The sequence below is a fragment of the Galeopterus variegatus genome, unplaced genomic scaffold, assembly GCF_000696425.1.
Source record: "Galeopterus variegatus unplaced genomic scaffold, G_variegatus-3.0.2 Scaffold234, whole genome shotgun sequence".
Classification (NCBI taxonomy): Eukaryota; Metazoa; Chordata; class Mammalia; order Dermoptera; family Cynocephalidae; genus Galeopterus; species Galeopterus variegatus.
The window spans coordinates 707,697-731,360 of record NW_007726345.1 but is presented as its reverse complement, the minus strand read 5'-3'; the positions used below and the strand labels follow the sequence as shown (position 1 = coordinate 731,360).

Sequence of the window (23,664 nt, the reverse complement as noted above, 5' to 3'; positions counted from 1 at the left end):
GCGAGCCACAGGCACGGAGAGCCTGTACCTTCTTACCCAGGCATCCTGCTCTTTCCACTGTGCTGAGCTGGTTTGCATCAAATGGCTTCAGCTTTTATATTCGATCACTGGGTAGTGTCCTTGATATGTTGCCATACCTACTGGCACCCTCGTGGTGGGCACTCACGGATATGTGTTGGATGGATAACCCACAGATGTTCCATCACAGAGACTTTGTCCCCAGGGCGTGGTGTTGGCTGCGTCCTCACTAAGGCAGTGGTGTTCTTTCAGAGCTGTGGTGTGTACCTCGTCTCAGTAGAACTTACTCCTAAATCCCATGATGGCAGATTCATCACTGTGCTGCAGCTACCGTGATTTTTGCTAGTTAACGAAACTTGGAAAATTTCATTAGTGCTTGGAAAATTTTCCCCTTTAATGCCTTGATTTCCTGCGGCTGCTGTAACAAAGCATCACCAACAGGATAGCTTAAAACAACAAATGTATTTCCTCACAGTCCTGGAATCTTAGACGTCTGAAATCAAGGTGCTGGCAAGTTGAAGTAATGTGCTGGGTCCAAAGCTTCCCCTGTAAACTTCTTTTGGTGTGGATTCCCCACTGTCACCTGGCCCCCTGGGTTCAGGCTGTGTCCCTTGCCTGTCACTCTACTTCAGGGAAGGCTGAACAAGACTAGGCTGGGGGTGAGCTGGGATTTAAGTTCAAGTTTGTACGTGGAGAGGCTGAGGTCCCTTGGAAATCCATGTGGGGATGTCAGGCAGCCAGTCAGTCCTATGATTTTGGAGCTCAGGGAGAAGTCAGGGCTGGGGATGTACGTTTAAGTGTCAGCCGCATGTGGGGAGAGAATCACGGGGGTGGGCGGGGGAGATGTGGCTGCTGAGGGAAAGGATGCAGAGTGAGAAGAGGCCCAGACCCTGGGGACTGCAGTGTTAGTGGCAACCAGAGCAAGACAGGTCTGTAAAGAAGTTGTAGACTGAGATGTCATCATCGAGGGAGTGGATGACAGTGGCACATGCCGGCGGGAAGTCGAGGATGGGAGGACGGATGACGGTGCAGTGGCGCGGTGGCCAGGAGAGCACTGGTGACCTCAGCAAGGGCGATTCTGGGGTGGGGTGGGGGCTGTGGACAGACGGGGGCCGGTGGACGAGGGGGTGGGAGACAGGAACTTGGAGACAGGGAGGACAGCCCACTCTGCAAAGAAGCCAAGCTGTGGAGGAACGGGGCGGCTGGCCGAGGGGCCTGGAGAGTCGGGATTTTATTATATTTCAGTGAGGTGAGAGCGATGTGAGCGCGGGTACATTTCAGTGGTAAGTGGCAGGTTGAATATGTAGAACCTTGAATCCAAAGCTCTGTCTCCTCTGTCTTTGGTGGGGAGTAAGAGGAACAGGGCCTGGGCCACCCTGTGTCCAGAGTTTGCCGAGTTCACTTGACCCTGGGCCATGGATCTGCTTGGACCTTTCCCTGGGCCCAAGTCCCCAAGCAAGAGAGATTCACTGGTCACAAGCCCCTTTGACTGAATGCTTATTCTTTCTCTATTTCAGATGGACGAGATCAAAGGGAAAGATCGTGTGATTCTGGCCTTGGAGAAGGAACTTGGTGTGCAGGCTGGTCAGACCCAGAAGCTGCTTTTGCAGAAAGAGGCTTTGGACGAGCAGCTGGTTCAGGTCAAAGAGGCTGAACGGTACCACGGCAGTCCAAAGAGAGAGCTCCCGCCTGGTATAGGGGACATGGCGGAGCTCATGGGTGTCCAGGTGAGGGGCAGCAGATCACGCAAGCATCGTGCCCTGACGCTGACCACGCACCCACCCATTCTTCCTTCTACCAGTCATTCTTCCAGCCAGCTTACCTGTCTTTCTCTTGTCTTCCCCCACCTTTCAATCTCCCCTTCCATCCCCTCTTTCACCCCATCTGTCTGTCCTTTCCTCCCTCCTGTATTCCTCCCCCAATTTACTAACATTTGCTGTGTGCCAGGCCCAGTGCCAGGCACGGAGAGTATAGAGATGGGGAACGGGTGGCCTTTGCCTCCTGAGGTCTCAGGTCTCAGTTGAAAAGAAAGAAATGGAGGTGTTAGAGCAGAGTGTACAGTGACAGCACAGAGAGGGACCCGTTCAAGACTGGAAATGACTTAAGTCAGTCCTGCAAGATGAGTGGGAGCTTAGCCAGCAGCCAAGGCAAGTGCAAGGGCATTTGGGGCAACGGCTGGGTACGTAACAAAGGCACAGAGGAGGCTGAACAGCGGTATTCATTCAGTCAGTCAATATTTGAGTGTCTGTTATAAATATCATGTCCTAGACACTGTGTGAGAGTACTTCAAAAAGTTTGTGGAAGATGGAATTAAAAGATAGTACACATCTTTCCATGAACTTTTTGAAGACCTGTCATATTAAGTGTTGGTGTTTCAACGTTGAGCTGTGTCTGCTCTTGAGGAATGTGCTAGTATGTTCTGGGAACCGAAAGTGGCGTGTGATTGGCCTTTGGAAAAGTTGCAGGGGTGGGTAGGGGCTTAATCATGAGGTTCCCAGGGGCCAGCGGTTTGGAAGCCACTGAAGGTTTGAACTCTCAGTGACCTTGGAGATGAAGTCTTTCTGCAAGTGTGCAGCAGAGTTCGGGGTGTTACCCACCTTGCTGCGTGGTGTTGTGTTCGGTCCTCTTAATAAGGATCTCACCCGTTAGGTCATCATGTGAATTTTCCAAGAAGATTCTGTGGCATGTCTTGAATCATTTAAGCTTCTTCAAAGTGCATTTGTGTCTTGACTTTTTTTAGGATCAACATATGGACGAGCGAGATGTGAGGCGATTTCAACTAAAAATTGCTGAACTGAATTCTGTGATACGGAAGCTGGAAGACAGAAATACCCTGTTGGCAGATGAGAGGAATGAACTGGTAATCAGCCCCCGAGAGACAGATGGTGCCTTGTAGGATGCACGGAAGGGCCTGGGGCCATGCAGCAAGCCTTAAGCAGAAAGTTAATGCAGAGGCCTTCTGGTTGTCTTCCTTTCTCATTTCTTTTTGATTAAAAATCTTACACACGCTCATTGAAGACACCTGTTACTGCCCTTTGTTTCTGCAGGAATTTATCTGTAGCAAACAGCTGGAGTAGTTCAGTGAGAAGGATGGAGAGGATGTTCGTTGCAGTGTTGTTTATAATAGCAACCAAAACAAAAAACAAAAAAACACAAACCCAATTGTTCAATACCAAAGCATTGGTCAGAGTAATTATGGAACATTAATACAGTGAGTTTTATACAGTTATCAAGACTGATGATGTAGATCATATTTTATTAACCTGGAAATCTGTTCACAGTAAATTAAATGATAAAAGCAGTTTATAGAACAAAAATACATTGTCATCCTGAATACTGGAAGTTGTTCTTTTATGTGGTATGATTACAGATCATTTTTAATTTTTCCTTCTCTATTTACTTTCTTTTGCATAAAAGTTTACACACTTCTTTTTTTTTTTTTTTTTTGTCTTTTTCCGTGTCCGGCAATGGATCGCAACCCTCAGTGTCACACCCGTACCGGACCGGGGACCAGCAACGGGATTGCAACCCTCGGCGTTGCCCCCACGCCTCGCTCAGCCAGTGAGCGGGAACCGGTCTGTATGTGGGATCCGAACCCTCGGGCGGGAGCGCCACGGCGCTTCCCAAGCGGCACACTATCCAGTGCGCCACCGGGCCGGCCCCTAAAAGTTTACACACTTCTAATTTTAAAAATAATTAGTGTGGACTTCTGGTTAAAAAATAAATCTCCAGTAAAAATAGCAAGTTCATGAATATGTTTAAGTTTGCTGGTTAAACAGCTAAACTATTTTTTATTTAGTGGTAGTCAGTACATAAACTTCTTGACAAATGCCTCATAGTTTCTATGTTTATTGTGGTGTTTATTATGAAGAGAAGTGTGTGTGTGGAATATTTGAAAAAAATGGGTGATGAAAAGTGTTCCTAAGTATCACCTCTTCACCATTTTTACAGGATCAAAATAAATTCATTTCCTTCTAGTATTTTTAAAGGCATGCTTTATGTGACTTTTGTCAGACTGTATGTCTGAAAGTATGTCTCCCCTTCTCACTTAAATATTCATGAACTGCATAGTAGTTTACTGAGTGGATCAGGAGAAAGCACAGGCTGCTTGAAACAACTCAGATTACACTGAAGGGTTTAAAGTAGAAATTGATAAATGTACCAGCACTTGGATCACAGAATCATGAGGTAACTACTATTAGTTTGGGGTGGTTCTTCCATGTTTCTAATAAACATATCAGCATCCACCAGGTTACTCTTTTGTTTTGTGGGTACAAAATGGAATTTTTCCCTTATGAACTGTTCTGTAACTTGCTTTTTCTCCCCCTTATCAATTACCGCACTCCCATCTATGTGTGAAGATGTGTCTCCGTCTTTTTCATGGCTGCATCATACTCCAGCATGTGGATATAGTGTGGGTTGGTTGACCATTCCCCTAATGGTGGACACTTAAGCTGTTTCACATTTCTTTGCTGTTACAAACAATGCCACATAGAAGATTCATATCTGTTTTTACCAACTTGAATCTTTGTTTCTGTGGGATGGATTTCTAGAAGTATAAAGTATGGGTCAAAAGACATATTTTATATTTTAATGGATACCACCATAGAGTATTTTACCTTAACTATTACAGCCTGGTGACTAACAGCAGGGGTCTCGAATCTGTCCCTTGTGTCTGCTTCTTGGTTCTAGCACTTTCTTTGTGACCTTGAGCACATTGCTTACCTCTTTGGGCTCGGGTTCTTTGTCTATGAAGTCGGGGGTAGGGATGGCACCCCCTCCTAGGGTTGCGATGAGGGCTAAATGAGCTACTGCAGGGAAGGGCTGATGCTGCTTCAGGTTCATGAGATTCAGTACCTGACAACCTGGACTACAAAAAGTTTGAATGGCTGCCAGCCTTGGGGGTAATTATGGTAGCATGGTGGCTGTTCTTGTGGTGGTAATACTGATGGATTTTTCAGTTGTTCCTAACTTACACCCATTGCAACAGCCCTGCAAACACTCCCACTGTGCACTTAGTTCTCACCACAAGTCTGTGAGGCAGGGGCTATCATTATTCCCATTTTATAGATGAGGAAACAGGCTAAGAGCTTGCTGTGGTCATGCAGCTAGAAAGTGAATGTGTCCCCAAGGACACTGTGCTCAGGAGGAAAGGAGTAGGTGCCTCTAATTGTGCAGGCCCCCCATTCCTCCTCCTGTCCCCCCTCCGCTGTGGTTTCTCACAGTCTCTGTCCTGCTGGTCTGGCCTCCGCCAGCAATCAGAGCAATGTATCATTCCAGAAGGCAAACCTGACCACGTGTGCTCCTGCTGCAAAGCCCGAAGGGGCTGCGGATGGAGACTAGATGACCGAGCTCTCTAGCCTGCTTCTCCAAATGAGGCCTGGCTCACACCCTCCCCTCCCCATCGCCCCGTGTGGTGGTCCTGCTGGATCCTAGGGTTTGGGTTCCTCCTACAGTGCCCCCGTGTGCTCACCTCCTGTGTGGCTGCCTCTGCTGCTCGTCCTTGCCCCCTTCCTGTCTGCCTGGATGGCATCCCTGTCTGGTCAGCCCTTTGACCCAGCCCCTAGCACAGGGCTGGGCACAGAGGGGCTCCCAGGTGCTGATCCAACGGGAGCCTGGCAGGACACCTTGCCAGTTGCAGAGCTTGTCTGCTCAGAGGACTTGGGGCCTTCCCCTGGGTGAGGATGTTGATCTGCCCAGGGCGCAGCTGTTGTCTGAAGAGTGCTGAGCTGCCAGCTAGGTCTGCAGTTGGGGGGAACGGTAGCCAGGAGGAGCTGGGTCGCTGCATTGACCTTTCTGGGTGTGACCCATGACCCTTGGGGATCATGCCTAGAGGGCAAGGAGTGTGGAGTAGCGGGCACAGCACGGGCCGCTCGCCACTGTCAGATGGGTGGCCTCCCGCTCCGGGCCGAGCCTCCCCCCCACCTTACTTGCATGAGCTCTTCTGGTGTCTGTGCCATCCAGGAAGTGTGGTCCTCACGGGGAGCTCCGGCCCCGCGGTGTGACCTCTGCATCCGCTGGCAGCACGAGTCCCCTGACCTGTGCCTATTTGCAACCGTAGCTGAAGCGCTCGCGTGAGACCGAGGTCCAGCTGAAGCCGCTCGTGGAGAAGAACAAGCGGATGAGCAAGAAGAACGAGGACTTGCTGCAGAGCATCCAGAGGATGGAGGAGAAAATCAAGAACCTCACCAGGGAGAACGTGGAAATGGTAAGCATCAGGCTGACGGCGGGCCCCGGCTGCTTGTCTCCGTCTGGGGTTCTCCAGCCCTGAACCCCACGGTCCGCGCTTTCTGGGGCCCACCTCGCCCACCTCCCTGGGAAGCCTCATGGGCAGCGGCAGTCCACGGCCATCTCGCCCTTCTTGCCGCTTCCTCGAGTTTGCGGTGCTCTGGGTGTCTGTGCTGGAGGGAGTGAGACGGCGGTGTCCTTAGGCACAGCTCTCATTCTCACCGAGCCTCAGTGTGCTCATCCATACAATGGGAATGGAAATGCCAGCATCGCATGGTTAGCAACAGGAGGAAATAACAGCACACGACGGCCTCGTAGAAACCCAGACTCACCGTGGATCCTCGGGAGAAGGAGACACAGAGGTTGCTAGTGAGGCTGGTTGATGGTTTATAGAATACTCTCAGGTTCATTGTTAAAATTAGTGTCAGTCACCCCATTTTACAGCTGAGAAGGCCCAGGCACTGAGACAGCCAGTGTCCCTCTCCCTGGGCCACAGCAGGTCTGGCGTGAGTGTGTGTAACTGCTGCTGTGTGGGGTCCTCTCCTGCCCACCCGCCCCTCCCTGCTGTCCAGCCTTGTTTCAGATGTCCCTGTTCCAACCCCAGGCCCTGCCCAGCCCTTTCTCTCAGCATTGAGCATGGCCAGCGCCACCTCGGGCTTGGCTTTGGTCTGCAGTTGTCCGCTCCTCCAGCTTGGGGAGGATTCCTTTCATCCTCCCAACCATCGTTCCATCCCTGGACCCCTGAGCCCACGCTCCAGGGCTGTCCCTAACAACGTTGTCGGATGAGCCACCCTGAGCACTCTCTGTCCCTTTGGCCGCAGAAAGAAAAACTGTCAGCCCAGGCATCTCTGAAGCGGCACACGTCCTTGAACGACCTCAGCCTGACGAGGGACGAGCAGGAGATCGAGTTTTTGAGGCTGCAAGTCCTGGAGCAGCAGCACGTCATTGACGACCTCTCACTGGTACGTCCATGCTTGGCTGGTGTGGTGGCCCCAGCATGGGTGGCACCCTGTGACATGGGGGTTAGGAAGGGTCCTCAGGGCTCGGGTCAGGCAGAGCTAACTTCAGGGTCTCCCCAAGACCACCCTGACGTGCACATTCCTTCCTTATTCTGCCAGGAAGCAGCCTCGGCTTCGTTTAAATGAGATCACTGGTACCTGGGAGCGGTTTCCATGGCTACTGTTTTTCTCAGACCTTCTCCCCAGTTTGCTGTGGTTAAGAAGCGGCATCATTTATAAGAATGAGTCTTCTGACCTTTACAGAGTGGGCATGGTCTGTTCCTGAGAAGTCTTTGAATTTTTTTTTTTTAGCTTCGCAGTTATAGACTGTGACCTTGGGCCTGCAAACCTGAACCTTGTATCAGGCCAGAATTTGAAAGGCTTGTTAAGGCTGTGTGTGTGTTTCCTGGACATTTAAATGGAGTGTGTATGTGTGAAAGAGGGGTAGGCATGCCTTGAGTAGGTGGGGTGTTATACCCAGAGAATTCTGCAACTCTCTGTGAGCTTAGACACAAGTCAGGGAACAGCATCATGAGTGTTAGTTGGACTGAAGTCACCTTTAGTGAGCTTTAGTTTAGGGTGTGTTTTGCTTCCCCAAGAGGGTATGTGATGGTTCTGTTCATAAGTCTTCGAAAAGTAGAAAAGCCAGTGATTAAAATTCTAGAAAAGGCTCTGATCATAATTGTTGTGTTCACTTTGCCTGCCTATCTCTCCCTCTATCTCTTTAAATTCTCCCTCCTCCCCTCCCTTCCACCATCCATCCTTCCTTCCTTCCATCCATCTGTCTTTCTACACTTACCCACCTATCCATGCATCTATTCGTCTGTCCATCTTTGCTTCTTTACACAAAAGACTCCATGCAGCTTAGGATGAAAAACTCATTCAATAAAATGGGGATAGAGTCAAAAGAGGAATAATAAAGCACATCAAGACTAGAGGAAATAAAGATGATAGTGTGGGTCAAGATCAGGAAGGGCGGGCCGTCAGGCTGTGGCTAGGCACCAGATTTGCCTGTGCTGTTTCTACCTACAATAGCCACCAGGTGCCCACAGTCTTGTTTCTTTCTTAGGGCAACAGTGCAGGGCGGGTTCTAGCCCCATAAAGCAAAGGAACAGACTGAGAATCAGAGAATGAGTGCATCGCTTGGTTGGCTGGAGGCCCTGCAGGGGTCGGCCCCAGCTCTGCCTAGTTCAAAGCCGCAGGTGTTCTCGTGCTTGGCTGTGTCCCAGGCAGAGCCTGCCAAGGCCGGCAGGGCAAACGGGCAGTCCACGCTGCTCAGTGCTTTGTGCAGCTTCCAGCCCCAAAGAAGACTGTTGTGAGTCTTGTGGCACTGACAAATCTTGGCATTTTTTTCTGGGAAGGTCCGAGTCTGGTTAAGGACCTGGGTAAACTGCAGCTCTGTTCTCTCAGTTCAGGAAGCCACCATCTCCTGGGTGCTTAGAACCTGCACATGCCTGGTGTAGACTGGTGAGCACAGCAGTGTGTAAGTCGCTCCTGTTGAGAGCCAGTGGCGTTGGTTGGTGTGACATGAGGCTGGCTGGAAATGGTAACTGTGTGTTTCCTTATAGGAGAGAGAACGACTGCTGCGTTCCAAAAGGCATCGAGGGAAAAGCCTGAAGCCACCCAAGGTGAGCCTGCGTTGGTGCAGCTGCCCTGCTCGCTGCTGGGTCGCAGATCTGCAGGCAGGTCGGCCCTGGGAGAGGGAGATGTGAGCCCTTCACAGAGGGCCGTAAGGAGAGATGCATTCAATCCCTGTGTGTTTGACAATGAAAACCTGTTATCACCATCTCTCAAAGCCGTGTACATTGTGGCCATGTAATATGACCCAGTTATTGTAATTTATTCATGGAAAACTTACAGTGAATTCTGTATTTAGGCCTCAGGGTATATTCACCCAAAATTAAAAACATAAATACTGAGACTCTTTGAAGGATTTAAATGACGCTCAGGCTTGGTTTATACCATCTAATATCTTGTTCTGACAAAAGTCAGCAGCTGTGTGTTGTTTTGGATTAATGCAGAACTGCGTTCTTTTTGGAAAATATAGTTCTTCCCATTCCATAGTGATAGTGTCCAAGTGTCCTGGTAGGGAGAGTAGGGAGCTGGGCTCAAATGCCCAGTGGGACCAGGCGGAAATGTGAAAGAGCACGTTGGAGTAGGTACAAAAATGACATAGTTTGTGTTTAAACCTGTGAACCTGTTTTTCCTTTCCACAAAGACATTGGCGTCCTCTCCTTTTTATTGAATCAGGTGACCCACCTGACTTATCTTTTGACAGAGATGTGGTTATAGAGAAATATTTCTCTTCTGTAAGGAAAACAGCTGTGCAAATGCGATAGTGAATGGCTGAGGACATATGGCTTTGGTGTCAGGGTGACTGTAAGGAGTGGTGGGGACTGTGGCAAGCTGGGTCCTGAATCCTGGTTGCTATAAGAAGGTGGGCCATGTCGTGTCAGATATGCCAGTCTTTCAAGAGAAGTGTCAGTCCTTATGTATTAGTTTCCTGGGGCTGCCTTAGCAAAGTACCACAAAATGGGTGGCCTAGAGCAACAGAAATTTATTGTCTTACAGTTCTAGAAGCCAGCGTCTGAAATCAAGGGGTCAGTAGGGCCATGCTCCCCGTCTCACACCTGGTGAGGAATCCTCTCTTTCCTCTTCCTAGCTTCTGGTGGTTTCCCAGCACTTTAGTGTTCCTTGGCTTGCAGCTGCATAACTCTAGTATCTGCCTTCATGGTCACATGGCATTCTACCTGGGTGTCTCTGTGTCTTCACATGGCTTCTTCTTACAAGGGCACCAGTCGTACTGGATGAGGAGTTCACACTACTCCAGTATGACCTCATGTTAACTTAAGTAATTACATTTGCAATGACCCAATTTCCAAATAAGGTCACATTCTGAGGTGCCAGGGCTAGAACTTCAACATATCTTTTTGGGGGGACACAATTCAATCCACAACACCTTACTTCCTGTAAAACCTAAGGATTTTAAAGGTTGGTGCAAATGTCTATAACACTGTGGATCAGATAAAATATGTAAATGGATCAATGCTCACAGGCTGCCTCCTGGTGGCTCCAGTGCAGCATTTAGGTGAGTGCCACTGGCAGAAGTCAGGGCTCACTGATGATTTGCTGTGTCCTGGATACTGGGATGAGTGGTTATTTACATGATCTCGTTTAATCCTCACAGCCGCCCTGTGAGGTTGGCGTTATTTTTTTTTTCATTTTGCAGTTACAAGAAACATATAGATATAAAATATAGGAATAACTGAAAGAGAAAAAGTACATTGACAAGGCCGAGGTTCAAACTCAAGTCTGGGACTCCAAGGCCCAAGATTTTACCACCAAGCCAAAGTGAACATGGTGTCGATCTCTGTGCACTGACATGAGAAACTCAGAAATGGGAAGTGGTTTGGGAAGAACTTGTTTATATGTAAATATATGTTTTTATTATAGAAGTAATATAACCATATTAGAGAATACCTGGGGAAAAATGTGATACATCACCTGGACTACCTCTCCAGTGCAAAATTTTAATGCACCCCCCAGATTTAGCCGTAGAATCCACTTTGCATTCTGTATTTTTACTTAACATTATACTATAAGCATTTATCCATGTTATATGCTGTCATCGTAAATGTAAATTTTTATGGCTGCATAATCTGTTGAGTAGATGGGCCATAACGTATTTGCTATTCTGCAACTGCTGGGCACGTTTTCCCCCCGCTCCTCACTGTTATGAATAATGCTGCAATAAATATGTTTCCGCTTAGGCAGACAGCTCTTTCCTGGCCAGTTCTATTTAGTCCTTGATTGTTGGACATCTCATTAAGTGACTGTACACTTAGTTACCATTTCTCCTATTGTTGGAATTTCTGCTTCTATAAATGTTGCCACAGAAAACTCCTTTTGTCCAGAAAGCTGTGTCCGTAGTCTGTATTGTTCTGATGGATAGAGTCCCAGAAATTGAAATGTGGATGGGAGGCTTTGACCAGAGAATAGCACATCCCACTGCTTCATGGAAGGGTTGCATCATTTTGCACAGCTGCGGTAGTGTGTGCGAGTGCCATTTCACCGTGGGACGTGTTTAAAAAGCAAAAACCCAAAGGGTATGCAGTTTGTCCCATTAACTAGATGTGCTGTGGCACTATACACCCCATAAAGCTTCCAGGTTGGGTTTTTGAGAAACTCATTGTTGAGCCACCACTTTATTTTTCAAACCTATATCAGAATGCCTGGAAAAAAAAAAGGAGGGGGGGCCTTTTCCCCTTTTCCCTGATTTCTGAATGTGTTTATGGGAGGAAAAATTTGCAAAGGGCTAGAATTGAATCATGACTTGCTACGCTTGCATGTACAGCAGGCAGGGGTGGGGGCCCTGTCTGTCCTGCCCACCACGACTTGTTCGCTGCCTGGCACAGAGTAGGTATCCCTAAACAGATGTTGACTGGAACAGTGAATTGCCTTTACTGGAAAAATGCATTTGCATGACGCTGGGACTGCCCTGGAAGAATGGGGAAGTGCGATCACGTTAATGAAAATAGTTCGTTGCCACTAGAAAGCTGGATTTGGGAATCTGCGTGGAAATTTTCCTGAGCTGGTTCAGGATCTTTCCCACATACTGTTTCCTGGGCCCACCACCATCTTCTCTTTTTCTCAAGATTCAGTGTAGACCAGTGTTCCCCCAGTGCTCCCACTTAACCCAGGCATTGTGCAGGGCCAGGTGGAGTTGATATTTGGGTCCAGCAGGGCCCTGAGCAGGTTTTCTAATCCCCCAGGGCCACCTTTTCGGCCTGGGCAGCTTCCCTTTCTCCTCTCCCACAGGCCGCCAGCAGTCAGCAGTTTCAGTTTTCCCCTTAAATGCCTCCATCTCTCTCTGTCCCTTATGCATCCAAGTGCTTTACCTAGGGTTTTGCTTCACAGTATTGTGGTGAATGCACTGAAGCTTCCAGAGTTTTCCTGAAGACTGACAGTTCTCTCCCTACTCTCTAGCTCCTGACTTTCTTTTAGAAGGGGACTCTGGCAAACCTCTCCGGACTCTCTGGTTACCACCTGAAAGACTTCCTCCATTTCCACACCCACACCTGGGCTTGCGGAAGATGGAGTTAGTGCAGAACAGTGGGTGCCAGCCCTTGTCTTCCAGCAGGGCCTTCCCGTCCCTGAGGGTTGTGTGGCCCCATCTCACTGGGCCTTCCCAGGAGTCCCCTTGTGGGATTCCCTCTGGGGACAAGACCAGTGTTGACCGTCTCTGCCTGGGGAGGCTGCTAGTTCAGCGTTGCTCACATTAGCCCCCAGCAAGGGGTTGCGGGAGAAGACCCTGAGCAGTTCCCTGGCCCTTTCCCAGGGGTTGGGCTGGGGGGCTTGCTTCTCAGGAGGTCTGGTGTCAGGGCCTAACTCTAAACAGAGCACCCTGACGTGGGGCAGTACATTATGTTGCAGGCCCTTGAAACTTGCTATTTAGTAGATACAGAAGTTGCATCTTAGTGGAGTTCTGAGCATGTGAACAATGGCTAAAAATTAATACAGTTTGCTCACATGCCTTGATTAAAAGTGGGACTGGGACTCTCAGATGAGGCTGAGTAGCCTCAAGCTGTGTGGGAGTTAGACCCAGCTGCTAGCTGTGTGGCATTGGGCAAATTATTTGAACTCTTGAAAACTCGGTTTCCTGATTCATCCGTGAGATGAAATTAAGCTTCTGGTTCTATACCTGACACATATCAGGTGATCAATAAATTATGGTTTCTTATTATCCCTTCATCTCAGATCAGTGGCTTTGCTTTGAAAGGTCTCTTAAATGCCTTCTAATTCCTAGGTCCAGACCTCCCCTCCAACCTTCTAATTCATGTCACATTTTTTACAGATAGTCTCAGGTAATAGTTGAAATCTCAGTGCCCTTTGCAGTAATCATCCTTTAAGGAAAGTTCGGGGAGGTGGCCTGGAAAATATCAAAGCACCTTCAGAAGAATAGGCCCTTCCTTGGGCTGATACATCAATGCTGGTGTCCCCTGCTCTACAAATAGGCCTTGGGTAAAGGACTTAGGGAAAGATTTGGGTCCTGGAGATAGGACACTGGGATGATTATGAAGACACAGGGGCTATGTCCTGGAAAACACCCAGGCAGCTCAGCAAGCAGAACCACACATGCAGTCTGTACTGTTCCTGTATGTGGGGAAGCACTGCAGGTTGCTAGGCAACAAGGGAGGCTGGATCTGGCACAGGTGGGAGCTGAGCTGGAGAGCCTGACATGGCCACAGAGGCTGCCTGGGGCACCTGTCAGGAGTAGCAAAGGCCATGGAGACAGGCAGACCACATCTGAGACTGGAATAGATAGGAAGCTGTGGTGGGTCTGGGTCATTTATTCAAACAGGGCAGGAAACCCCAGTGCCAAGTGAGCACGGCAGTGAGCCTCAGTCCTGGGAGAGGCCTGCTGGAGAGGCTGGGTCTGCAGGCTCCTGCCCTCCTGCCTGGTACCTGGAGGGACTCCACACCCGTAGGGAGGGGCTGGAGGCAAGGGCTCTGATTGCAGCTTTCCCAGGGATCTCCACTGCCTGGTTCAGGCCCTCATCCATCTTCCTGGGATTATTGCAGCAGCCCCCTGGTGTCTCTCCCTGCTTCCAGCACCTTCCTTCCCCTCCAAAGCTGCGAGAGTGATCTTTGCAAGGCGCAAGTCTGACCTGCCACCTTCTTCCTAAACACTCCTCGGGCTCCCATTGCCTGGGGCTCCTTGGCCAGGCCCTTAAGGCCTTTTGGGGTCTGGCCCTGCTTGCCTCTGCTTCTTTTTTTTTTTTTGTCTTTTTTTGTGACCGGCAACGGGATCGCAACCCTCAGTGTCGCGCCCGCACCTTGCTCAGCCAGTGAGCGGCCGGTCTGTATGTGGGATCTGAACCCTCGGCGGGAGCGCCGCCGCGCTCCCAAGCGGTACACTGTAGCAGTGCGCCACCGGGCCGGCCCTTGCCTCTGCTTCTTGCCTCCTGCACACGTTGGCTCCAGTTTCCGGCCTTGCCACATGGCCTCATCTCTGCACCTCTGCTGGCTGCCTCCGGCTCCTTCAGCATTTGGCGTAGCCATCACCATCTCCTCAGCACTTCAGCACTCCCATCTGGGTGGGTTGCCCCTTCTCTGGGCCTCCCTGGCCATTGTGCTGCTTCTGTCCTGGCATGTGGTACAGCATCTTGTCACTGTCCGTTTTGTGTCTTCTTCCTCTGGGGCTCAGCACCAGGAAGAGCTCAGAAGATCTGGAGGTTGAATGAGAGAGCTGTGGGAGCTATGGGAGAGCTGGGATTGGGGCCACGTGGTCTGCCCAGCAGCCCTGGGAGCAGGGCTAGAGCCCAGCACTTGTGGCTGGTGCCTGGGTCTCCAGTCTGGCTCCTTGGGTCAAGTGCTGTGAAAAGCACATGTTGACATCAGACATCCTGCCTCATCTGAGCAGGCTCAGGGCCTGCAGGTTCCCCGTGCCTGTAGTGGCTCAATATGAAGGCTAAGGAAGTGTGGCTCTCAGCCCTTCCTGTCTCGCAGCCCCCTAGCCATTGTCTGTGGATTGTCTGCCTCAGGCACAGCAGAACGTCAGGTGGCAAGCACGGAGCCTTTTGGCAGAGGTAGGAGTCTAAGTAGGTCCAGGAGGCAGCTCAGCTGGACACATCTCATGGTTTCTGCAGAGCCGAGAATCCCTGAGACCCAGGCAGCTGTTGTGCCAGGTAATGCTTGCCGGGCGAGGACTGCCCTTGGCTTCTCTTGAAGATCCAGGAGTAGAAATCAGCCTTTGGGCTTGTCTCAGAACCCATGAGTTTGCAGATGGCTTGATTTCTAAGATTATTTCCCCTCCCCCCACTAGCCAAGAATTTTTCTGTTCTTAGTGTCAAAAACTCAAAGTCATTTAAGCAAGGGGTTTATGTAACTGAGACATCTAGGTGTTGCTAGCTTCAGGCATGGCTGGATCCAGATGCTTACATTCTATTGCCAGGAACCTGCCTCTCCCTGTCCCTCAACCCTGCTTGCCTTTGGGCTGGATTCTTCCTTGAGCAGCCATCTTCCCATGTGGGGACACAAATGGCTCCAGCAGCCTCCAGCTTGCGTCATACCTCCCTGGCAACCTCTGTGATCGGAGGGTGTCTCTCCTTCTCACCAGTTGCAGCAAAAGTCCCAGGGCTGGTGCTCCGTGGCTCAGCTTGGTCACAGATCCATCTCCGACCCAGTCCCTGCCCTGGATAGTGGCATCTCATTTGGAAGCATGACTTAAAAGATTAGTCAGCAGTGAACTGAACAGCATGACACAGTCACACAGCTCACGGGATGGACACTTTAAAGCAACAGTGTCCTGCATTGTTGAAGTTGAAATATATATATGAATTTGACTGTATATATTTCTTCTTTTATGAATTGTCCATTGTCTTTTAATGTTGCTTCGGTATCTCTCAAAGTACAGAAGTTTTACTTTTTTTATGGTAAAATCTGTCCACTTTTTCCCATATGAGGGTTTTTGCTTTTGAGGTGATGCCTAGTGAAGCTTCTCCAAGAAATGAAAGACTCGTAGACACCCTGAAGCACAGGGACCCCGAAGCCTTTGATCTAGTTTAGAAGTTACAGTTTCTCTGTTGGATGATGATTCATTTCAGTCTGTGCAGGTGGTAAAACAAAAGATGATGAAATGATTGCAGAGGAACCGAATTTAGCAAGTCTGGGTGCACGTGGGGTTGGTCGGGGATTGGTAGAAAAATGTCCCAAACACTGAGGGAAGGTGCTGCCTCCTCATTTTTGACTCTGGTACTGGAGAAGGTTCTCGCCATGTTACCGCTGCTAGTGCCATTCCTGGGGATCCTTGTGATTGTCGAGGGACCTGGGCCCTGTGCAGTGGCGTTGACAACAGGCTCTCAGCTCAGGGAGGTAGGAGTCAGGGAGGAAAGTCCCCAGAGAATAAACTGGCTTGTAAACTGTCCTCCGTGATGAAGCCACCCTAGCCCAGCCCCTGGCAGTCGGCTGCCGTCAGCCCAGGCCGTTGTCACCAGCACCGGGAGTTGGCAGCACTTTCACTAAAGGTGCACCCCGCACGTTCCCTTCTCAGGCCTGCCCGCAGGTGAATTGCAGGGAGCCTTGGAGACAGCAGCCCAGCCTGGCAGAGGGAAGGAAGACACTTTGGGAGAGAACTGGTGTGTTTTCCTAGGACAGGAGAGAGGCCTGAAAATCGATGCCAGGATGTGGCTGTGGGCTAAGCGGGTACACGTGGGCTAGCGTCGTGCCATTGTCGTGCCAGCTGTGGAGCCGCCATCTGCCACCATCTGCTGCGATGGAGTACGTGCTCTTTGTGCTGTACTTTTCCTTCTTCCTCTGCCTCTGCACCCTGGTGTGCCTCTATTTCTCGGGCTGCCAGGAGATGACCTATAAGCACGAAGGTAAGCAGCAGGGGCTGGGGGTAGCTTTTTGGAGTTCCATGAAAGTCCCCAGCTGTGACCGGATGCTCCTGCACGGCTCAGGCGATTCTGTTGGAAGCGACACGAAGATGACAAGAGAGGACGCTGAGAGAGGCTGGGCCCGGCTGAGGGGCTCTTTCCTTTGGGGACAGCCCCTCTTTTCCTGTCTGGGGCATTTGACCTGCTTAGAACAAGCACCTCTGTATATTCAAAGTGTACACGGAGGAGAAATGCTTAGGTTCAGTCCTTTGTGCCGAACCGTGTTTTAAAATCTGGATTAGTTTGTAAAAAGGAGTCAGGAAGGAAATGCTTGTCGTAAGGAAAATGGAAGTCCCGAGGAAGGAGGCCTTTTTATCTAGTAGATGTGCTTGGAATGAACAGATGATGGAAATCTGCGCTCCTGAGCTAGTAGCTTTTCTCAGGAAATGCCCAGGGAAGTTCAGAAAAATGGAGACACAGAAAACGCGACAGTTCTTTCATGCTTGACATTTCTTTAAAGCCCACTCTGTGCCAAGCAGGAGTGGGAACAATGTTTTCTAGGTGGTTCTTCTCTCATGCCCCGTAAACAGGTGTTGAATTATTTCCTGTATATTTGGAAAATGCAGCATAAAACAAGTCACACTGTCTTCAAAGAAGACAGCCACTGAAAATTAACGTATCTTTTCTATTTATGTTATTTTTTACTAAAATAAAATGTTATTAAAATATTTTTTCTATTTATGCTATTTTTTTATTAACAAATGCATAAATATATGCAGTATGTTTAAGCTTCCCATATAATATAATCCCATAAAAAACTAATGTTTAAAAAAACAATCTACGTTAGAAACACCTGGGGGCTGGGAGGTTGGGTTCCAGTCAGTTCATTGCTGCCGTGGAAATTGTCCGTACTGTGTATAGTTATGGATTTATCCCCATTGTTACAGGATTAGGATTTGACTGCCCTTTTGTGTTTGATTTTTGCCCTAAGAGCAGCTCTTGTTTCCCTCAGTACAGCAGGGGTCTTTGGAGTCCTGTTCTCTGGGGCCATATTTTACTTTAGGGGGCTCCACTTGGGTCTGGAGTTAGACTGTTGACAAAGGCAGCTCTATTTAAAACTCACGTCTGCAGAGCTGGTAGTTAATACCTTGTATTAGGGCTCGGTATCTGAGGACTGTACTTAACTGGCAGTGCTGCAAGGCTTCAAAATGCGGATGATCCTAGATAATTGAACCCTGAGTCGTTGGCCCCTGGGACAGTGCACAAGGCTGACAGTGGATGGTCACAGACCAGTGTTGTGTCCTGATGGTTTGGTATGTGTATGACTCTAGGGTGCCTCCTGGGGCCCCATCATTGTGCAGGGCAGGACGGCAAACATAGACCTGTCCCCACAGGCCTTGCAGTTAATGGTGTTTACAAGAAATAAGGTCAGCTGAGCAGCTGCCCAGAAAAAGGCGGAGCCTGGAGCTCAGGGGGATGGACCGTGTGCGTGCAGAGGGGCTTCACTCCTGGAAGGTACTCATTACTGTCAGTCGGGTGTCACTACCTCTGCTCTCCAGAGATCCTTGGTAGAGTTTTTAACACCTGAAGTCAGGCGGGGTTTCTCACCTAGAGGGTAGATTGGAGTATGTGGTTGTCTCCAGCAGCTATGAGGAGAGAAATGCCATTTGAAGTCAGTGGAGCCTAACAGGTCCCCACATTCCTACCTGTTAGACACACCTGGGGTGCATAACCAGGTGGTGGTCCTACTGATGTGCTCCATGAATGAATGGGAAGGCGTCATGTGCAGACCTGAAGCTGTGGGTGGCCTTTACTGCATCGACAGAGACGTGTTTGTGAATACTCATTTCATAACCAGTACTTCTTGTGTGCTGGGCCCTGGGCTGCAATGGGGATCAGAAGGGCCAAAACCCCTGCCTTCGGGAAACTTCTGTTCTGGAGAGGAAGACAAGCAATAAACACGTAGGCAAACTGTGCCTGATGTCAGGTGGTGACATGTGCTGTGGAGAAAAAGAAAGGAAGGAGGATAGAGAGGCTGGGCAGGGTAGGGTAGTGGGGACTTGGGCATGGTGTTCAGGGGAGCCTTTTTTGATATGGTGGCATTTGTGCAAAGACCCAAGGGAAGTGAGGGAGAGAGCCGTGTGGATTCTGGGGAAATGCATCTCGGCAGTGCAAAGGCCCTGTGGCAGGTGTGTGTAAGGCACAGGGGCATGCTCAGCAGCCTGGCTGGAGCAGAAGGGAGGTAGCCAGAGCCGGGTGGGAGGCAGATCACGAAGGGCATTGTACGGATTTTGGCTTTTACATGGGTGTGAGGGGAGCCATTGGGGGTTTTGAGCATAGGACTAACGTGACACAACTTTGTTTTAAAATATTTGTCCTGGCCACCATGTTGAGGGACAAGGGCAGGAGGAGGGAAGCCAGTGGGAGGTGGTTTTAATAATTTTGGCAAGAGTTGATGGTGGCTTGGACCAAGATGGAGGTGCTGGCTGGTGGGGGGTGAGAGGTCACATCCTGGGGTGAAGGTGGAGCTGACAGGACTCCTCCTAGATGAGGCACGGGTGTGAGAGAGCGGGAAGTCAGGGCGGATGCCCAGCGTGGGCCTGAGCAGCTGGGGGGATGTACTGCAGCTGCTGCTGAGCACAGGTTAGAATGTGGGGGAAGCAGGTCTGGGGGGACATTGGCTGTCCACGAGGACCCCCACGGAACCCATGGGGACTCAGCTGAGTCTGGAGTTCAGGAGGGAGATACACGTCCCTGTGCGTGTTAACAGTGAGGATGGAAAGCAAGGCAAAGGCAGTGCCCAGGAAGGCAGGTGCCTGCCACTCTGGTTGCTGTGTGTCCCGCAGAGCCTCTTTAGAAACGCAGACCGTGTAGGGTGGCAGAGTGGGCCTGCCCATCCCCTTCCCTGTGTTTGAATTATTTCCAAATCACATTGTTAGTGGTCGTGCCAGCCACATTTTTCTCACGTTTGCAGACAGGAGATTGCAGACACATATTGGCTTAAACACGCAGGATGGAAGGGCCTCAGCACTGGGGTGCGCCCTGTCCCCACCCCGTGGACTGGGGAGGAATGGGGGCTTTGGGAGGAGCCGTGCTCTGGATGTGCCAGCAGGAGCCCGGAGCTTGGCTCTGGAATTTAGTTATGGCTCCAGGGGACAGAAGCTTCTTGTGGCAGAGACCTTGCCTGGCTTTGATCGTGTTGTGTCTCCTCCAGGCCTGACCCAGTGTCTGACCCGTGGAAGGTGCTCAGCCAGTGTTTGCTGAATGAATGAATGAGTGAATGAATAAATGAATGAAGCTCCATATTCCGTGGCACTTGGAGTAGGAGGAGTGCTGGGCAGGGTAACCCAGAAACCATCACACAGGGCAGTAAAGTTGCCTCTGATTCTGAGTGACGGGTGCATGAGGGCCCATCACACTATTCCTTCCAGTTTTGTAAATGTCGCAAGTTTTCTACAATAAAAATTAAGTGAAAATTGCCTCTCAGTGCAGGTCTGGTAAAGACTTGGGCCACATGCTTGCCCTGCGGTCCGAGCCCTGGGGTCAACATATGGATTCTCTACGCCTCTGAGTCTTTACCTGTTTCCTGCATCCATATTCATCCCAAGTCTTCTCCTTGGAGCTGGACATCTCACTCAGTCTAGCCCCTTCTCCTTAGTGCAGCAGGCATGCTGCTTGTGTCACCGAGTGTCACCTAGTGCCGGTGCCTCACTGGGCACAGTGCACACGTGACCTTCTCTTGTGTTCGCAGGCCCATCTGCTAGAGAGGGAGGTGCTCAGAGGAGCTACTTGACTTGTGTAGGTCAGTCGCCCTCGAGCCTGGAGCCAGGGCTGGGCTGGCTGGCTCTGGCTGTACAGGCTGTGCTCATCCACCACGTCTGCCACTCCTGTCCCATGCAGTCAGTTACCAAGCCCGCCAACCACATCTTAGGATGCCCTGGTGGCACAGATACGTAGCCCTCTCTGCACTGGGATGACGATGATGGGGTTGGGGACTCTGGTAATCCTATCTGTTCCTTATGTCACAAAAATTGCATTTTACAGAAGCATGTTGTGGAGACATTTTTTGGATTTGACGAGGAGTCTGTAGACTCAGAAACATTGTCGGAAACATCCTACAACACAGACAGGACGGACAGGACCCCGGCCACACCTGAAGAAGACTTGGACGATGTAAGCAAACCACTGGGATTGGCGCCTCGTGGTGGCACGTTCTGCTTTGACAGCCGCAGGCGTTGCTCCCTCACCTGTGGTTTCAAACCTCAGCTGGCCTGTGCTGCCAACATGTTGTCCAAGCCAATGGTGTCAAGGGAGGGTGGTCCCCACTGTCGTGGGCTCTGTGAATGGCGCTGGGGGTAGGGGAGCAGCACGTAGGGCCCCTCCTTTCCCCAGCACTGATTTCACCAAGAAGATCTGTGGCCACCAAGGTTGAGCCATTGATGTGTGTTGCTTTGGTGTTCTTTATGCTTCACAATGAAAGTTTCTCGGTGATGCTGTGTCCCGTGCACATGTGCACACACTCATACACCACCCACTGGAAACAGCATCACTGCTGTTTTGACTGCAAAGATGAAGTATTGTAGGAGAAAATGCAAACTATCCTGAAAAGTAGAAAGAGGAAAGGGAACAGCACCTGAAGTCTGAGCCCAAGGTCACCAGCTGGCCCTCTCCTGACCCACCCAGGGGCATAACAGTGTCACTGAACGAGCTGGACTCACAAGGGAGCCAGAGCGTCTTTCTCTTTCACCCACTCCCGGTTGAATTCTCTCAGGAAAGCTGAGACAAATCTCAGCAGACCCTGGTGTTCGTGGGCCTTCCAGTGGCAGGAATAGTCACCCTTGACTACTGTCCTCAACTCCAGACTTCATTCACACAGACCTTTCCCTTTCCCCCAGGGCCTGCATCAGGCTCGGCTGCTGGCTCCCTGCCTTGCCTTCTGTCTCTCCTCCCTGCAACGCCCGCAGCTTTTCTCTGAGCCTAGCGAGGGGCCTGGGTGGGGAGGGCGTGGGGGGACATGCTGGGAGCAGCTGGACCTTGGGTGACGCCTTCTGGCTGGGACTGCCCTCTGTCTAGGACCACTCCCCGCAGCTTCCTGGTGGGGCTATGGGCCTGGCCTCTCCTGGTACCACCAAGTCCTAGGACTCTGAATTGTCTGCCTCCCACCAACTCTGGGCTGGGGTCCTTTTTCTGCTCCTGGGGGCCTTCTCTGTGGAGTCTCTTCTAGAATGACCTGTAAGCCAGCTTCCTCCCAGGAGTCTGTTCGGCCACAGGAAAACTTGGCACATGCTGGGACATTGGCACTTCTGCCCCCAGGGAGGCCCTCCTCTTTGCTCTGCCATCTTGTGCTGAAATCCAGGGGATGCCTGTTTCTTCTCCAGGTGGTCCCCTTGGAATCCCTCCTCATGCTGGGAGAAAGACACACCATCCCTGCTGTCAGCCCACCAGCCTAAGCCTCGAGTGCCAGCTGAAGGGACCTTGCCCATTTTGGGGAAAACAGCACTGACCCCTGGCATGTCCTGCACAGATGCTGGGCTACTTGGTTTTTAGGGCATGTTCTCAGCCATGATCCTTGGCCCCAACACCAGGTCTCATTTTTATACCGTTACGTTGAACTCAAACAGGATCAGACAGACATGTGCTTTTCGGTTTGCTTTTTTCCAGCCAACATTATGTAAAGTCGGCGTGTGATTCTCCCTCACCCTCTCTCATGACCTGTGGAGCTTTTTCACATGGGTGCACATCGTGCATTTAAGGGGTCCCTGATGATGGTGTTTGGTTGTGTCCAGTTCTTCACAGCTGGGAACAATGTTGAATGCTCTTCCGGTGTTTGCACCTGTGCATGATTATGTGGCTGTGTCCTTAGGATAAGTTTCTTGAATGAGATGTGCTGGGCTGGAGGGTCCCTCTACAATCTAAACATTCGCTTATGGAGTGGGGGCTGGCTCGGTAGTACCCCTGCCCTTTGTTCTCCCACCTGCTCCCACAGGACTCGAGCTATTTCCTGGGTCAGGGAGGTCCTAGGAAAAGCGCTAACAGCAGAGAGGATGTCTTCTCCCAGCAGCCCTTCGCTCCCGTGTCCTAATTACTTTCTGGCACTGGCCAGCTTGTTCAGTGCTCGGTGGCAGCAGTTGTGAAATACGGACATTTGATTCTAAGTCAGCGCTCGCACATGGAGCCACAGGTCATGTGCTTGATTTCTTTTTCTTGTCCATTATGTTCAGACCACAACCAGGGAGGAGGCTGACCTGAGGTTCTGCCAGCTGACCAGGGAGTACCAGGCCCTGCAGCGAGCCTACGCCCTGCTTCAGGAGCAGGTGGGGGGGACGCTGGACGCTGAGCGGGAGGCCCGGGTAAGTGCAGCAGGCCAGGGGCGAGCGAGGGCTGGGCAGAAGGCCAGGTTGTGCCTGCCATTCCAGTGATGTGGTTCTGTCATGTCCCCCTGCCTTTGACACTTGGAGGGGATTCTGAGAGGTGATGGGGAACAAAGTCTCCATTGTGGCAGTGTTCCAGAACTACCTCTGTGTCCTCAGTGTGATGGCAGGAGCTCTGGGGCATTAAGGTGGCAGAAGAAATGATTCTACCTGTCTGACATATGTCACCTGCGTCATCCGTTGGCAAGAGAGAACACTTTCAGAACTTGAGGCTAAATGATGAAATTTCAGACTTGGCTGACCTTGTAGGCTTTAAGCTCATCTCCCTCCAGGGCTGAGGACCCCCCCAGAACATCCCCATGGGACTCTTGTAGGGACCCTCAGAGTGTTCCCAGCCCACGAGGCACTCTGGTCCTCTCTGGTCACCTCAGTCCAGGCCATGCTATCCCTCATGTGTGGCTGAGTTCCTCCTTCTGGAAACTCCCACCCACTGGCCCTTCTCCCAATGTTGGGAATCACATAGACTAGGGTCTTCCGGCCCTTCCTTCTGGGAGCGTGGGGGACTACCAGAGAGCACCCTCTGGCACCAGTGCTTTATCTGCGCCCATCGCCCCTTTCAATCCCACAGTGGCCCCTTGAGATAGGAGGAATTAGCCCAATCTTCTGACTGGG

The 23,664-nt window shown here is 50.7% G+C and overlaps 1 protein-coding gene across 1 annotated transcript in view; it reads left to right on the top strand.

The window, feature by feature from the left end:
• The window catches only part of JAKMIP1 (janus kinase and microtubule interacting protein 1), a 78,737-nt gene that overhangs the window by 16,886 nt on the left and 38,187 nt on the right, over positions 1–23,664 (top strand). The window contains exons 3-9 of the mRNA XM_008566326.1: positions 1,536–1,745; positions 2,759–2,878; positions 6,080–6,226; positions 7,068–7,208; positions 8,813–8,872; positions 20,666–20,794; positions 22,843–22,971. Of these exons, the coding sequence (XP_008564548.1) occupies positions 1,536–1,745; positions 2,759–2,878; positions 6,080–6,226; positions 7,068–7,208; positions 8,813–8,872; positions 20,666–20,794; positions 22,843–22,971 (936 nt within the window). The remainder of the gene's footprint in view (positions 1–1,535; positions 1,746–2,758; positions 2,879–6,079; positions 6,227–7,067; positions 7,209–8,812; positions 8,873–20,665; positions 20,795–22,842; positions 22,972–23,664) is intronic.